At 49.2% G+C, this 17,038-nt stretch overlaps 1 protein-coding gene across 1 annotated transcript in view; it reads left to right on the top strand.

The window, feature by feature from the left end:
* The window catches only part of LOC124229856 (uncharacterized), a 50,493-nt gene that overhangs the window by 14,450 nt on the left and 19,005 nt on the right, over positions 1 to 17,038 (top strand). The window contains exon 3 of the mRNA XM_046645325.1: positions 16,391 to 16,625. Within this exon, the coding sequence (XP_046501281.1) occupies positions 16,391 to 16,625 (235 nt within the window). The remainder of the gene's footprint in view (positions 1 to 16,390; positions 16,626 to 17,038) is intronic.

The following is a 17,038-nucleotide window of genomic DNA, read 5'->3' as shown; positions in this document are numbered from 1 at the left end:
CCCCCCCGCCCAAGGAACCATCCAGTTGCCAGGAACCTAGGCTCCTTGACTGAGGAAGTACTCCCAGCCGTGCTGCCTGTGGCCAGGCATCCTGAGCATCCTCTGGACCTGCTGCACTCTCAGGTGACCAAATGAGGCACCAAGGTGGCACAAGCTGGCTGATGGCCTTTTATTTCTGGCTCCAGGGACTGAGTTTTCCGTGTATCATTCTGCTTTCTGCTAAAATAATCTTCCTGTCAAAGCCTTATTTTTCCTGCCCAGACTCTCATCTCTCTGTGTATCAGCTTCTTGTGCTTCCTGAGCCCTCTTGCTCTCATGGTTTGCACCATCCTAGGATGCATCCTCTAGGACTTACCTGGAGAATCATAGAAAGGATCTCTCCTCTCTTCCCTGCCCTGGGGGCTCTGTGCTCTTGCTCCTCCCAACCCCTGGATGCTCACCCTTTTCTCCCCACTCACCTTGCCTCCCTGAGACACCACTCAATCTTCGCCAGAGCTCCAGACTGACGTGGAGTTGGCATTTGGTGAAAGTTCCTCAGCACTTTTTAGGAGGGAATTTTGAGCCTAAAAAAGTAGGGAGGAGGGGTGGGTATTTTTCTTCTCTGGGGAAACTAGCTACTGGGTGTGGATGGCGTTTTGGTCCATGTGACTGTCCTCTGAGCCTGACCCCCAAGCCCGAGGAAAGCCATGTAAGTTCTTGCTGTTGGAATGTTCCATTTGCTCCTGGAGAGACTGCCTGGGCCTGGATTGGGAGGAGACTGTGGGTAACTGTCCTTAATGCCCAACTCCTGGCCCCAGGCTCCTACTAAGGGTGGGGACGGCGACCTCAGGGAAGGCTGGATAGATACCCCTGACGCTCCCCATCCCTCCACCCCTTCAGGTCTCTCCAAAGGCCACCAGGCCCAGGAGTCTTAGCACCTGGGGTTTGGGCCAGCCCAGGATCAAAGAGTTGTGGAGATCCTAGGAGTCATCAACTTCTTCGTGTCTAGGAGGGGGAAAATGAAGGGCAGGAAGATGACGTTATCCCAAGTCCCCCAGTTTGTTGGTGACATAGCCAGAGCATGAGTGATCGCCCTTGCTTTCCAGGATGTAAGCGGCCATCACCAACACTACCTCCGTGAGCATCCCACAGCTCTGTGAGGTCAGCAGAACAGGGAGGTCATCCCATTTTCCCAGATGTGGAAAGAGTCCTCCCCAGTTCTCTGAGACCAGACTTCTTGGTCCCACTTGGGGTGCAGTATCACTTGGAGAGGTGCTGAGGGTCTTGGCAGACATTGGCCCTGGTTCCATACCAGCGCTGCCAAGACCTCCCTAGGGGTAGTTCTGTCACTATCTCTACTCCAAGGTCTTGGCTACCTCAAGGGCATGCATAAGAAGTGGGCAGCTAGTCCATGGTGGCTGGAAATTACAAAGTCCTTTTAGTTATGAAAAGGAGCGGGCATCACATTTTGTTTTGCACACGCATCAAGTCGCTTGGGGATGAAGAAGAGAAGGGGGTGGGTTGAACTGGGACGCCGACCTACCCCTCGACGCTCATGATACTCAGTCTGGTTCTGTTTTTCTCCTGTTCCTTTCAGCATTGCTCCATGATTCTAAAATGAAACATTCTGTTTTCCAATATAACCTTTCTAATGAAGGAGTTGAGCTAGTGACTCCAAGAAAAAAATAAATCACAGGAGCTATTTGACTCTGCATCTGCACATTCCCCGAGTGAAGTTGAGACTGGAAAAAAGTGGCTGGAATCCGCAATCCACTTGGCCTTGTTCAGCTGAAGCGGCCCACCTGCCAGCAGCTCCTGCAAAGCCTGGTCAGCCAGCCCCTGGAGAGTCACACGGAGTTAAAAAAACTCTGACAAGAACAAAGCTAAAGCTAAATAAGCCCTAGCAGCCAGGACAGAGCTTCTCTCTTATCACAGAAAGATAATTGCCTGCTCTGGCTTTGTCCTAATGCGGCCAGCAGCCTCGCTCAACACTCCCTCACCTCCAGGATGTCCTTTAACGATGAGGGGAAGGGTTCACTTGATGCCACGAACAAAGGCTATGGATCGCTGGGGTGAGGACTGAGCTGGACCTTCCACAATACACATTTTCCTTCTAGAAGCAGCCCTTGTCCTAACACTGGCTCTGGGCTTCCTGTGATGCCCATTCATAAATGATTCAGGCCCTGCTTTTTGCAGAGCATTAAAGCTCTCTCTCCTTCCTTCACTTGGGAGCACAAACAGCAGCCCGGTGCTGGAATTTAATACCTGGTAAAGCTTTCAGGTTCAGGAATAATAAGGCAGCGCTGTAAACAGCATACAAATCCCACATCCAGCCAGCAATAGTTGCTAGCTTGGCGGGGGCTCAGGGGGAGAGGGAGAGAAAGTGCTGCTGTGGACCTATGTGGGGGCTCCCCTGGGAAAGAGATCATGCTCTTTTCAGAGGTGCAGCAGAGGGTGGCGCTGCTAGGCTCCTGGGAAGCAGCATTCTTAGTTCTCTGTGAGCCTAGGACCAGCTGGTTTGATCATGTCTCAGGAAGGCAGACACCTCCCCAGGGCTGGTGGTCCCAAGGCCAGGCCACCGAGTAGGGTTTTCGTTACTATTCCACTGCCCACAGTTTGAGGGGGATGCAGTGCGAGTTCAAAGCCTGGACGTACGTTCCCGCTGCTTGCCAGGAGGCTGGAATCCTGTTGCTTTGGCCCCTGTGAGTCTGAAGTGCCAACTTTCTCAGTGCCCCTAACAATCTTAGCCTTGCTTCCGGGCCCACCTGGACTCCTTCAGAGAGCTTTCTTCAACAGTCTTGCCCAGTTTTGTAAAGTCAAGTAGAAGTAAATTTCTCTAACCTGTAATAACAGTGGTGCTGATATAGTGACAACAATCATGACAATAGCTAACATTTACTAAGCACATCTTTTGTGCTAAGTTCTCCTGTAAGTGCTCTTTTGTATGAAATCAGTCTCCTCTCACACAGGCGTATGAAACAGGTCATAACATTGAGAAAGTGGAGGCACTGGTCAGTTTGGATTTTATGTGCGCATGCGCATATGTGCGTTAGTCTTTTGCCTGCGCTGAGCTCTCCGAGGGGAGGTGGTGTGTTACACGGTGAGGATTGTGAGTGTTTGGGACTCTGCTGGGCAGGATCTGATCAGTTCTTATAGCAGCAACGTGAGGTAGTCAATATTCTGCCCATTTTTCAAATGAGGTTCAGAGACGTTAAGTAACCCTCTGACTGATCTCAAGTCACACAGCTTATAAGTGCCTCAGTTGGACATGGAATATGACCTCTGTGTCTTCTATTGTCTGGTGGTTGAATGCACAAGCCCACCACCACTTACCAGTTCTGTGACATTTGGCTTAACCTCTCTGCACTTCAGTTTCATTGTCTGAAACCTGGTAGGTAGAAGTACCTAATTCTAAAGCTGTGATGAGGAATGAATGAGATAAATGCATGTAAGGAGCTCAGAAGAGAGTCCCTGGCACACAGTAAGCACTCAATAAATGTTGGTTATTATTATCATGGCTCAATGCAACGCAATGCAACAAAGGGTACATGAGCACCGATGATGTGACTCTGGACCAGATGCTATAGTCGGTGCTTCTCTGGTTTATTCCTCTTCTCTACTTTCCATGGTGCCTTGAAAAGCATTAAGCACCTAGTAGCTGATCAATGAATGCCTTCTGATTGATTTCTGCAATAAAGCTTGCAGATGGGTCCCAAAAGAGCTCTTCTGCCTATCATTGTGCATATCATCATCTGTCAGTCTTTGTCTTTCTTTTCCTCTCTGCTACACCCGATTTTGAAAGAACCAATGGCTGTGTGATGGTAAAAAAAAAACTGGTTCTGGGAGCCAGGTGACCTGGGGGTCTGCTTTAGGTTCTATACTGACTTTGACCTGGTTAAGTTAGTTCCAGCTTTTGGCCTCTGTAAGGGTTTGGCTTAGATGATATCTCAGATCCCTTGCATGCTTCAGTTCTTAGGGAAAGTGAGTATTAAGGGCAGGGACACCTTTCAACGCTCCCCAACTCCTAGCGCTTTGATCTCAACTTTAGAACTTGGCTGTGATTTTTAAATTGTTTTCAGCCAAGGAGGAGGATAAATAACTGTAAGACCACCCCCCCCCCCACCCCCACCACCCGTGTTTGGGTCCGCTCATCTCTCTACTCCTAACTATGGCTGTGCCCACACTGGCCACGCTCAGCATGCCTCCTTTCCTTTTGTAACCCCAGCTCAAGTCAGGGAAGGATTCTGTGAATATGTATGTGTGCACATGTGTGAAGTAGCTACTTTGGGGAAAATCCTGATTCTGAGCTACCCATTGGCACCTTTGGCTGCAACTTTTGGGAGGAAAGAGACAATAAGTGTTTAAACTTCACTGAAGTAGGCTAACTTTGGTCAACTTGTTGGGTTGCCTTCCAGGGCCCCTAGAACATGTATGTAGGGGATGTGGTGGAGGGAGTGGTCAAACCATATGCTTCATCTGAGCAAATGGAGAAATGTGGCCTGGTTCACCCAGGAAAGTTGGGTGGAAAAATCAGGGCAGAAATTTGACATTGCTGAGGTGAGAGCGAAGAAGGAGGTCTCTCCATCCTAGACGATTGAGGCTTTCCCTTCAGGGATGTTGCCATGGGGAGAGGAAGCAGAGCTAAGGCAAACCCTCCAGGAATTGTTGTGAGACCCTACAGGCACAATGCTTACCTGGGAGGCAGGAGTTGGAATCACGTGACAGGAAAAGGGAAGGCATGCCGTCTTTCTTGGAAATTTGGGATAAATTATGAGACTGCCTAACTTCTTCAGCACCATTAGGAGTTCTCTTTGGGATACTTCTTACAGAGGAAAGACTTGCTCTTACTCTTTGAATTAGCAGCAACTAAATCCTTGGTTGAAAAGGAAGTGGATGGACCTGGCAAGAAGGAGAGAAGGATGTGGAGGAGAAAGGGTAGGGAGGAGCCCTCTTCCTCCTCTCTGAGGGCAGGAGCAGCAGAGGCAGCTGGCCCCGCTTGTCTCCTCAGCCTGGCTTTGTCCTTTATTCTAAGACTACATATCCTAAAGTGTGTGTTGAAAGAGAATGTTTTTAAGAGTTGCCTTGTGCCTGCCAAAACCATGGTCATGAGTTGGCAGGGCAAAGTCTCCTTGTGGACATCTGTGTGAGGGAGGCTCTTATTAGGCTCCTCATGTTCTCTTATCAAGTGCCTTGAGTACACCTTGTCCCAGCAGGTAGGGCCTGGGGTGTGAGCCTTCCTTGCCCTCTGTAGGGATCATGGGACTACAAAAGGAGTCAGGAGAGAGGACAGCAAATCGGGGAAATTTGTGACCTGGCAAAGGGAGCATGAGCCTGTGGGGTAGCACACCCAGGGCACCTTCTAAACCAGCAGACGAGCAGAGTCAGCTCCAAGACACGCCTCCAGCACCCACCCTTTCTGGGAAACCTTCCAGAAATCCTCCACCTTTGCTCCCCCTCACCCCCTGTATACCCCCCAATCTTAGCTCTTACTGTAACATATGGAAATGACTTGATGGCACTCGGTCTCCCCAGATAGACTGAGATGTCCTTGAGGGACTGTGTCCCCCTTACCCTGCACTTCTGTGCTCAGCCGGGCTCAGGGTGCAGGAAGTGTGGGTCAGTTGGGCAAACTGAAAGCACCGCACATGGCACTCAAGTGTTAGCTTCCTTCCCTTCTAAATATTGTCACAATGACCTGACTCTGAGGATGAAGATCTTCACTTTGAAGACGTACAGCTTTCCAGCCAATGTCAGCTTCTACCTGCCCGCTCCCACTTTCCTGCCCTCCCAGCCCCCTGTCTCATGGCCTGTGCACAGGACACAGAGGCTTTGATCTTAGGCCACATTTTGCTGTTAGGCCTAACTAGCTGAGCATACCTACACTCCCTGTATAAATTCCAAAGCCGAGAGAGACAATTAGGGGGTCATCTACTGTGGGACATTGCCCATGCCTCATCCGTCTCCATTAGTATGCATTGCTGAGAGCTGGCTGTGGATCCCCGCTCCTCAGCACCCCTCCCCTAATGAACCCCATTTCAGATGGAGCAAGACAGAGCCACTCGGTTAAGAAATTATTTCTGCTTCCTGCCAAGGAGGAAGTCAGGAGCAAGAGCCTCTTCCTTGGGGGCGAATTATTTAATCACTTGTCTTTCCCCTTGAATCAATGCCACTAATGAACATCTTTTGCCTCTTCCTCCTTTCCCCTCTGCCCTCCCCCTTCGCCCATCAGCCTCTTATTATTCCAACTTCCTCTTCTTGCTTCTTCTGGTGTCATCAGTGACTACCTAGGGAAGGCTGGCCCACATTGCAACCCAGCTGTTCTCTACCTCTTCTCATCTTTCTCCCACCCAACCCTCACTTCCCCTTCGGGTCACAATCAATCTGTTCTGGAATGATACCAGCTTCGGGGAACAGGAAATGCCAGTACCTGCCAGTGTCACATAAAAGAAAGGCCCTGGGCTACCTCTGAGAGGGAGACTTCAGAACAAGGAGGTGGGTCTGGGCAGAGGGAGAGGGGAGCAGCAGAGTCATTTGTCATGGCTAAGTGGAAATTTATTGCCATACCCCCAGGGCTATAGAAAAGCTTCAGCTAAGCTCACAAAGGGAATAGGAAATTCAACAGTTGCCAGAAAAAGAAGCCTCATCCCCAAATCAGTGTAAGGGCTGCTGATTCTTATTTCCAAGGTGTGGTGGCACTGGGCCCCCAGGCAGCTCTGGGGCATGGGTAGCCTGAGGTTGGATGGTATGAAGAACTGGGCTGCTCCTCTCTTTGACAGCCCTGCAACTGTGGGCAGTAGCTGGCCAGGGGTCAAAGTGTGAGTTCTTCTGCCTGCCTCCTCCCCTTTCTGTGATGCTGGGGCGAGCTCCCTGGACACTGTGCTTACACTTCAGGAGTCCTCAATCAGCAAGCCTGGATAACGTTTATTAAGGGCCTTGCACTTCCCTAGGCACCAGGTGGGATGTAAAAGGGTTTGATGTGTCCCCACTCCTCAAACTACTTGTAATCCAGTTGAGGAGAGAAGACTAATGCATGGATTGAAATTGACAAAACAGGGTTAATGTTGAATATGCACAAACAGGAGTGTGCACAAGAGAGAGTTCCAGGTGAGCTAGGAGTCCATTAATCAACTCATATTCCCTAAATTTGTACAGCAATTTGCAAAGTGCTTTCATACAGAAATTTATTTTCTTTTTTGATTCTTATGCCAACATTTCTGTGGTGAGCGATCACTATTTTACCATTTTAAAGATAGGGCAACTGAGGTGGAGAAAATTTAAGCTATAAGTTGACCTGAACACTAGTGTTCTGACTTTTGGTTCTCTACTCCTTTCATTATAATGTGTCAAGGATTTAAAGAAAGGAAGACAAGACTCAGGGTAAGTGGGACCTAGATAGTGAAAAGTAAAGGAAATTAAAATTCAAGTAGGAGAAATAGCATGAACAGTGTTGGATGAATGAATAAATCTACAAATGAATTCAAGAATGCCCTATGGCATGGGATAGTCAGGAGATGGAGAGGGGAGCAGCAGAGTCATTTGTCATGGCTAAATGGAAATTTATATTGCTACCATCCCAGGGCTAGAAAAAGGCTTCACTAGAGTCCAGGGTCTGTACTGCAGAATAGTGAGGGAGAAGGGTGAACCAGTTGGTGTGGCTAGATTATACAGAGGCCTAGGGATCCAGGCAGAGGAGTGTGGGTTGAAATGAGAGGCCCAGGGAAAGCCACTGAGGCTCTGGAAAAGAACCATCTCTCCCAAAGGCAGGAAAGTTGTTCCTACCTCTGTATATTCCATGCCTGGGAACATGGCCTCCCTAACGGCACAGTGGCATGGAGAGCAGAGCACTGCGCCGAGTCAGAAGATGACAGTTCTGAGCCCAGATCCGTAGCTTCTAGTCCTTGGGCAAGTCTAATAACCTCTGCAAACGTCAGTTTCCCCACTTCTTCAGAGCTCAGTTGAAATGTAACTTCCCTGCTACTCTGATTAAGTCAGGCCCTGTGTCATACATCTTTGCGGCACCCTCCACTTCTCCCGTGTGGCACTTATCACAGTTGTAAACAGTGGTCTAACATGGTGGGTCCAGGAGGGCAGGGGCTGTAACTGTCATGCTCAGTGTTGAATCTCTGGCACTGAGCATGGAACTGGGGATGGTTCTCAAGAAGTGTTGGTTTGATGAATGAATGGATTTGTCAAACGGTATAATAATGTTAACTCACGGCACAAATGGGAGTATCAGAGGTCATCTCGTAAGTTCTTTGTAAAGCAGTAGATGAATGAGAGAGAGTACTGTTATTGGGACCTGGATAGAGACCACGTCAAGAGTCTGGAGGCAGGGACAAGCTCCAGGATCAGTCGTCCACGGTGATGTCCGGGTGGAGAGGGATTGAGAACGTCACAGATATTTGGAAGAAAAAAACGACAGAGCACAGTGCTCGGCTATCGATACACAGAACGAAGGAGAGAAAGAACTCAAGATTTCCAGGCAGAAAGATGAAGGAAATGGAAATGTCCTCAGGGCAGTGGTGAGGTGGCCAGGAGAGACCCCTTCCTCAAGGGTTCTGTTGGCCTCCCGCTCTTCGTCTCCGAAGCTTTGACTGTCTGCTCCTCTTTGGTTTCCCTTTCTGTACTCTGTCTTATCTATCCTTGACTTGCTGTAATTCTGTTTTGGTGTTTCTTTGTCCCCCTTTACATTTTTTAGTCTTTGGCCCTGCCTGCCTCTGACCCCACCCTGCACCTTCTACTCTTGTCTAACTTTTCTCCTGCTGCCTCTTTCCTTTCCCTTTGGATCCTTCTGGCCCTCCCTCTGTCTTCAGTTCCCCTCTCTACTTAGTGCTTTCCCCCTTTGAATGTTTATCTCTTCCAGCCTCTCTTTCCTGCCAGCTGTCTGCTGTTTGTGGCATCCTGGATGCTTACTGACATCTGCCAGGTGGATCAATATCAACACTGAAGGTTTCTTTTGGTTCTTCTTCTCCCACCCCTTCCACCCCACCACGTGCCTCAGTCTCCCTCAGTTCTCCTTCCTCCCTGAAGTTAGAGACCAAACAGATACCTACTGATTAGGGAAGCTGGCCCTGGGACTGACAATATTGCAGCCTCTTTTACAGCCCTTTCTATGTACTTCTCGTTCATATTGATCAGGCCTGAAGCTTTCCCTCCTCTGGGGTTCAGCCCCTCACCCCGACCTGGAATGCCCTCAGCTGCCCCTTTAAAAGCCCTGCCTAGGTCTTGCCTCCTTCCTTCCTCCTAACGCGATCATGAGGCAAGTATCTCACTGTCTCTTTGTGTCTTAACTCAATGCCCTGTGCATTCATCTTCACATCAGAATGCCTGTCTAGAAAACTGTCAGGGGACATGGGCCTGGCTGGTGTCACTATCTTTCAGTCTAGCCGAATGTTACACAAAAGTAGGCTCTTCATAAATACCTTCTGATACTAATGTTCATGATGTTGCTGATGAAGATGATAGTAAGTGAGATGAATCACGGCAATGTTTCTGGAACTGTGCCTGGCACATAATAGGTATTCAATAACCATTAGTAGACTCTTAATCTGAATGATAATGTTAATTGCTTTTCAAGACTCTGTTTTTGATTGCAAATAATGGAAACTGACTCAGCGGCGCTTCAGGAACAGAGAGACTCTGTGGGGTGTAGATGAGCCTAGACCAAGGGCAGGACATAAATTTGGGCTTCACTAGAGTCAAGAACCAGGAACTAGAAAGTTCTCAGGGCCTGAGACAGCTACTGTCCAGCTGTGTGGTCTCGTCTCTTTCCACGTGCAACTGCTTCTTTCTTGGCAGAAAAGTTTCCTCTGCTCTTCTGTGTACGTGGCAGAATATGGCCACCCCTAGCCCGGCCTCAGTCGTCTCTCTAAGCTCCCGTGCCACCAACCCATGTTCCAGTTCTTCAAGTCCGTGTGTGTTCTTTCAGTCCGTCAAGTCGCAGTTCTCCAAGTCCATCGGCCCAGCTTAGGTGAAGCGCCCCTCTGGTCCCTCAGGGTCACATTCCACAAACACAGGTACAAAAATGCTCCCCTCCAGAGTGACAGGAGCCATCTTCAAAGGGTGGTGTGTGGTGGCGGTGGTGGTTGGGGGAGGGCATGACAGGGCAGACACAACAGAAAGTGCCTCTTGCACGAAATACGGTAGAAAGAATGAAGTCTGTCAGGTTTGACGTACCCGTGTCTGTCAACCTGAGCTCTCTCATCCAATTACCTTAGACTTGTGCATCCCAGTTGGGGATCACTCCATGAAATCTGGCCCCCAAATTTGTGCTGAACTCAGCTCATCCAACGTGAGGAAGGCAGTGCTAGAACACGCTTAGTTTCCTCACCCTGGCGGGATCTTTCAGGTCCAGGCCTTCTCTGTCTGAGGCTAACTCACTTCCTGTCTACCCCAAGGAAGGGAGATTCACAAACCCTGGCCAAGCCTGAGTGGCAGCTCCTTCACAGAAGCTGATTACCAGGGCAGAAGCTCTTCAGCTCCTGGAGAAGATAAAGAGAAGCATCTCCCCACACTGGCTGTAGCAATGGACGGGTTTGCCCTTCTGCAAGTGATTACTTTGGCTCAGATAAGGAGTCCAAGTGGCGGGTGAACCAGCAGATTTCCTATAATCTCTTTCCTAAGATTTGAGCTCAATCAACCTCAATTCCCTGCCCCATCACCCCCCACCCCTTGCAATATCTAGTTTGTGATCTCCTCTGAGAAGAAACAAACGTTGGGGCCTCTTGGAAGGTCTGGGGGTTCTGGAAGCTGGGAAAAAGCAAAGTCCCTCTAGTGAAGGAGTACTGTGGTTAAGACCTCAGGCATGGGGTAGACAGAATGGGGTTCATCCTGATAGGTTACTCAATAGTTAAGGAAGTACTTTTATTATTATTTTCAAAATTTATATTTGAAAAATCATGGGAAAGCTAAGAACTTTGTGTATTTCTTTACATTTCTTTTATGATCCAGTTTTGCTTTTCTTTTGCATTTTATTTCAAGGGAATGTCATAATCTTTTCAGTGTCTTGGGCCTTGAAATTCTGGATCCTTTATTTATTAGATACGTGACCTGGGTCAAATAAATAAGATGGGGCTAATTATATATCAATCCCACTGGGTTATTCTGAGAATAAAATGGGATGATCCATGTGAGCCTCTAGTCCAGCTCCTGGCACATAGTAAACACCTTCTAAATTGTAGCGGTTATTACTGTTTCATAAAGTGACTATCAGCTCTGAGAAGAGAAGAGCTTTTAAAAATACAGGCCTGGAGCTGGCAAATAGTGCATCCTGGTGAGAACTGTTCTATGGGTGTGACCAGTGTGGACTGTGCCCGAGGCTGGGTCCTATAAAACTGTTACTTGGTGGGAAGTACCTGAGATTTGGGGTGGGATCAGGGTTGGGGAACAGAAGCAGGAGGAGGGTGGGCCATGCTGATTTTCCCAACACTTCAACATCTAGAAAAATATACTAAAAATCAACTGCTAACATCTTCTGTTTCACTTGGTTTGACCCTTCTTGTTCAATTTCTCTCATCATTTTAGGAGTCAGATGGTGGATGCCCTTCTACCCGTTCCCCTGTGGTCCTCTGGCCCTGGCCAGATATTTAGGAATCTCTTTCCTGGGGTTAGCATGTCCTCCCTCATTCTTCATCTGTTTCTTATATCACACTGTCAGGAAGTTCTTTTTCAAGACTCTCCTAAGGACTAGGGTTCTTTTTGAGTCTCCTAAGATGATAGGGTGTTGGGAAACTTTCCAAATTCTTTGCTACCTCTTGGTAAGAGAACTGTTTGGTTGTTTCATTCATTCATCTATCCATTCATTCATTCACCTACCCTTGAGCATTGACCAAAGACCAGGCTCTGTGCTGGGCAGTGGGTGTCCAGGCCTTGGTGAAACCCTTAATCTGCCCTGCCCCATCGAGTCACCAGGGAAGGAGGTCTAACCCTGAAATCTTTCCTCTCTGGGTGGTAAGGGAGGGCTTCCCACACCTCACGTTCACTCTTGCTCCTAAACCCACTGGCTCTCTAATTGAATAGTTTGCACGCAGAGTCAATTTTGTTAATATCTTCAGTGCCTGCCTGGCTTTTCTGGCAGAGGATAATATCCCTTTGTGTGCTAATCGGCTTTCTGGGATCATCCACATTCTCCGGCTTCTCAAATGAAACTCAACCTGGACTCTCTTTGGCAAATAGATTCCTGGCATTTGCATAAATGATTAAATCTGGCCTTTAAAATTGGGCCAGGGTGCTTCCCGGCTTGCTCAGTGTCCCCTCCTCATGGGGCATGGCACTGTGGCGTGGGCAGGGCCTTTGTCCCCAAGCCTGTGGGCAGCAGGCACAGTGGCGTTAGAGGTCAGTCAGGTGGAAAGCTCTGGCTTTAGAGCCCAGTCTCTGCTCGGTCATCGTCACCTGTCAAGCCTCGGGCAAGTTCCTGAGCTCTTTGTGTCTCATTATCTCATCCACACAGTGGGGCTGATAGTTCTGAACTATTGTAAGAATTAAATGAGATAATGCAGGTAAAACACTGAAAACAGTGTTTGAGCCAGAGTAAGTACTTGGTAAATGAAAACAACAATCATTATTGTTTTCAAGGTGGAGGAGGCAGCAGGGGCCTGGAAACGACCTGGCGCTCTGGGATTTGTTGGCAGGCTTGGTGAAGATGGCTACTTCATGCTGCAGTGAAGAGAAGGAAAGAAGGAGAAACTGCATTTATTAAGACAGACAGGATGCTGGATGCGTTATATGCTTTCTCACTTAACTTTCAAACACCTCCATGAGGTGGGCATTGTGGGCCCCCCTTTCCAGAGAAGGCGACTGCCAGACACTCTAGTAACTTGTACCAGGATCACATGGCCAGGTGGTGAGCAGGGTTTGAAACCATGTCCGTCTGACCCCACCTCATTCCCCGTCTACTCCCAGGAAGGGAGATTCTCAAAGGCTAGCGGAAGACAAGAGTAGATATGTTGATATGTCTACTCAGGCCTGGGCCCTATACACATATCATCTGCCTTAACTGCCCAAATTGTTATTACTCAATTTTGCGGATAAAAACAGTAAAGCTCAGAGGAGGCAAATGGCCCAGCCTAGGGCAGAGCAGGGCTGGGACTTGGCTGTGCCTGCCTGCCAGGCTGGTGCTCCCGCCACCAAGATGGGGCTAATTATATACCAGTCCCATTGGAATTGCCCTGCTCTGTTGTGAGCTGCCTGTGCGACCTTGAGCGGGTCGCTGAACTCATTTTCACTGCGGCTTCTTTACCTATAGAACAGAGAAAGATAACAGGCACCCTGCCTGCCTCTTAGAGCTGCAAAGAGACTCAAATGAGGTAATGGATGTGAGAGGGCTTTATAACTGGAAAGCTCTGTAGAGATGGAGGGGTTATTACCATCACTCCATAAAACCTTCCACACGCACCACGTCTTCCATCTCCCTCCTGATGCTGTCGCCCAGCTTTAGGGCTTTTAGAGTCTGCCAGATCATCTTCCTCTCTCCTGGCACCAACAAGAAGGTCTTCCTGCCTCCACCATCCATGTGCCTCACTACAGACTCTCAGAGTGGGATGGATTATGGTGGTTTGAACTGGGCCCAGGGCTTGATGGAAGGAGCCCAAGGCTTCCAGAGCTGACTGTGGCTGTCTCAGGGGGACCTGTGCCCCCTCTAAGGCCTGCAAACCCCTTCCCAGGGCAGGGCTCTGCTGGACCTCATGGATGGCCACTGTGCTCCGCAAAGACCGCAGTCCCCAGCTGGGCAGCTCCCGTCACGCAGCTTGCCCCGTCTAAGGCACTCAGACTTTCCATCTGAAGTTGCTTTCAGTTTAGGGCTCAGAAGAAACAACCTCACCACTTTAAAGACTCCTTTTAAAACAGTTTCCTGTACCCTTCTCTCTGTTTCTTCTCTTCTTCCTTGCCCTCCTTAACCAGGGGCACAGCTGCACTGGCCTCCCCCTCAGCATGGCCACATCCAGTTGTCGGGAGCTGACCTAAGCCTTCTAGTTGGACTGTCTCCCTTCGAGAGTTCCCCCCTGGCATCAGAGCTGTAACAGATCGCAATCATTACCTCATCCAACCCTGTCACTTTACAGACGAGGAAACTGAGACCAGGGAACAGAGCATCTTTTCAAGAGCACTCAGTTTGTTAGCTCCTTTTTCCTTATGGGAGGATCTTGGTGGGAAGGGGTAGAGAGGTGGGGGTGGCAGAAGGGCTTGAGATTCTTCTTACTGACAAGGCCAGATCTGACAGCCTTAGCTACCTAGTACCACTCCTCATCCCCTCCAGATATCAAGAAGAAATGGCCTGAAAGTGAGCAGAGGCGTGCACCTGTGTGTGTGTGTGTGTGTGTGTGTGTGTGGCGGGGATGGGGAGGAGAGGACATAGGGAGTGGGGGCTCACGCCAAAGAGAGAAGTCGCTGAGTAGAAGCCATGTTCCAAAGTGACCAATGGAAGAAATGTAAGACTTGGCCATACTCTTCCCTTTCTGGAATATTCTATGTGCATTCCTATCCAGAGGCATGAGGCCTGGAAAAAATGATCTTGGAGTTTGCCTTTCCCTGAAACTGTTTTGTTGCTGCCTGCTGAATCCAGTTTCTAAGCTGGGGAGAGGGTCCTAGGTGCCCAGTAGCTTTTTGGCACTCAGGAAATGTTAAATAACCATTATCATCAGTTGCAGCATAAAAGAGTAAGCTGCATGAAATTCCATTTTCCTACCTGTTCCCATGATCAAAAAGACAAAGTAAATGAGATTATCTCCTCCCGGCCCAGAGACAATCTCATTGCCTCTGCTCCATCGACCACATAACCACGAAAGGCGTTATTGCTGGCTCTTTATAACAGATGTGAAACAAACCTTAGGAGAGGAGTGAAGAGTTCCTGTTCAAACTCAATTGCAGACTCGGCAATGGAATGAATCACAGAATCAAAGCCTTCTTTCTCTCTGCCTCCAGGCTGGTGGGGGGAATGCAGAGGAAAAGTTTGCTTCGGCTTTTCAAAAAGAGGCTTGGGTCCCGCTACGGCCTCTGCTACTCCAGGCTGTGCATAGGCCAATGGGGCAGGCACGGAAGGAGGGACTCCCCGGCACTGGGGCTGTGTACAGACACAGCCTGCTATAAGCAGGGTCAGACCCCCGATGGCGGGACACCCTGGCAGAGTCCTCATCTTACTCCCTTCCAGTTGGCTCAGTTATGTATAGGTAAGGCTGAGAGTTTGGTGGGGAAGGGCGGAGCAGGGGCTGCTGTTGACTGGTCTTGCCTTGCCCCTGTTGTCCCAGCAGTTCAAGTTTGGCTCCAAACTTGCCTAGCTCACCCAGTGAAAGAAAAGCCCTGCAGTTAAGGAGGCTGGTCTAGCAAGTATCTATAACCAGGACAAGCCCTACCTTGGCCTCCTTTATCTCTGAGTTCTCTTCTTATCCCCCAAACACCCCTCCATCCCCGCCTCCCAGTGAGGCTCAGCAAAGTACTCTACCAACCCCTGCAGTCCTCCCCCTGGGGTGGGGTGGGGGGTTCTGGAAAATGCATTCTCTTAGCTTCTTATATCTCCAGGATATTTTAATTCTCTTCATAGATGGCATTAGGGGTAGTGGCCTGGCTGGTCTGCCCTTGGTTCTGTTCAGACTACAGCCCAGCACCTTGCTGGATCTGCTTGGGAATTCTAATCCATGCTTGGTGGGCCCTGACGCCCATTTTTTTTCTCCTGAGACTGATGCCAACTTGTTTCTAGCTCTGGTTTGTTCCAGCCCTCTTCTCCCTATACTCATTTGGCTCTTCTTCCCACCCTTTTGGCACTGGCCTCCCAAGGCTCCTGGGAGGTTCATGTCTTTGTTCTCCTATTCAGATTGCTCTTCCTCCTGCTGCTAAGTCTCCTGTTTATCCAGAGCACATCTCCGGCCCTAATGGAGTAACTGGGCAGCTGGCTTCCCAAGGGCTGGTGCTCTGCTGCCCCCTGGGGGTGCACATTCTACAGGCCAATTCGGGAGACGTGTAGTTTCCGCATCTAGAATAAACCACAGAAAAGCTTTGAAGTGAGCATTCTTCCATCATACAGTTCCCTTTCTTCCCTCCACATCCCCCTCCCCCTCCCATAGCTGCTTCTAAGCCCACAGATGTTTTCTCCAGCTGCACAAGCCCCCTGCAGAGGCCAGGTGAGAATGCCATGGACTTTTCAGGTTGAGGATGGGAACTGGAGAGAAGGCTGGTTCCTTCCAGGCCGCCAGACCCTTTCATCTCCAGAGCAAGCAATCATTGTAGATTTGCTCCAGCCTGGGCTCCGTTAGAACAAACACACATGTGCACATAACACCCACATGCCAAAAATTCAATTTCGGCAAACAACCAGACCCTGCTAATTAAAATGTCAAATCCATTTAAATGAAGGCCACAATTAATTTAGCCAGACGGTAATTGTGTGATTTGAATACTCTTCCTTTTCGTTCCCATCTAGTTGGCTGGAAGACTCCTTTTCTGGGCGGGTTCCAAACCTTGTGATCTTTGAAGTGGATTTCGTAGCTCAGCTTCCCTCCACAGAAGACCTCCCAGCTCACCCGGCACTGATGAGACTGGCCCCCGCTTTCGGGAAACATCAGCCTACTGGATTTCTTCTGGTTCGAGCCACGCTGATGGAGAACAGACAGCCTGGGCTCGATTTATCCCCTCCCTGGAATGCTGCCTATCTGCAGGTGCCTCTCCCCGAATTCTCTGCCTGGGATGGGAAGATTTGGGGCTGTGATTGACTTCTGTGTTTTCATTCCTGCTCCTTCCAAAGACAGCCGTATTAGCCCTTTTTCCACCAGGGCTGAAGACAGAGAAAGATAGAGAAATAGAGAATCAAAGATTTAAAAAGAGAGTCAGGGATCGAGACACAGGGAAATAGAGAAGGAAATCTTTGCCCTCCAATCTGAGTGTACAAAAGATAAACATCAGAGACATAGTCTGCTGTTCCCAGCGTGCAGACCCGGGATCCAAGGGCACCCCATGCCCCTCGACCTGGTCTACTCTTTGCCTCCTGAGCCCAGGAGGGCTCTCATCTTGAAACATTTATTGAGCGTCTACTCCACGTAAGGCCCTGAGGTGGTCACTGGAAAGAAGTAAA

Source organism: Equus quagga, chromosome 18, assembly GCF_021613505.1.
Source record: "Equus quagga isolate Etosha38 chromosome 18, UCLA_HA_Equagga_1.0, whole genome shotgun sequence".
NCBI classification, from domain to species: Eukaryota; Metazoa; Chordata; class Mammalia; order Perissodactyla; family Equidae; genus Equus; species Equus quagga.
The sequence above is the reverse complement of the archived record's forward strand: the minus strand, read 5'-3'. Positions and strand labels throughout refer to the sequence as shown.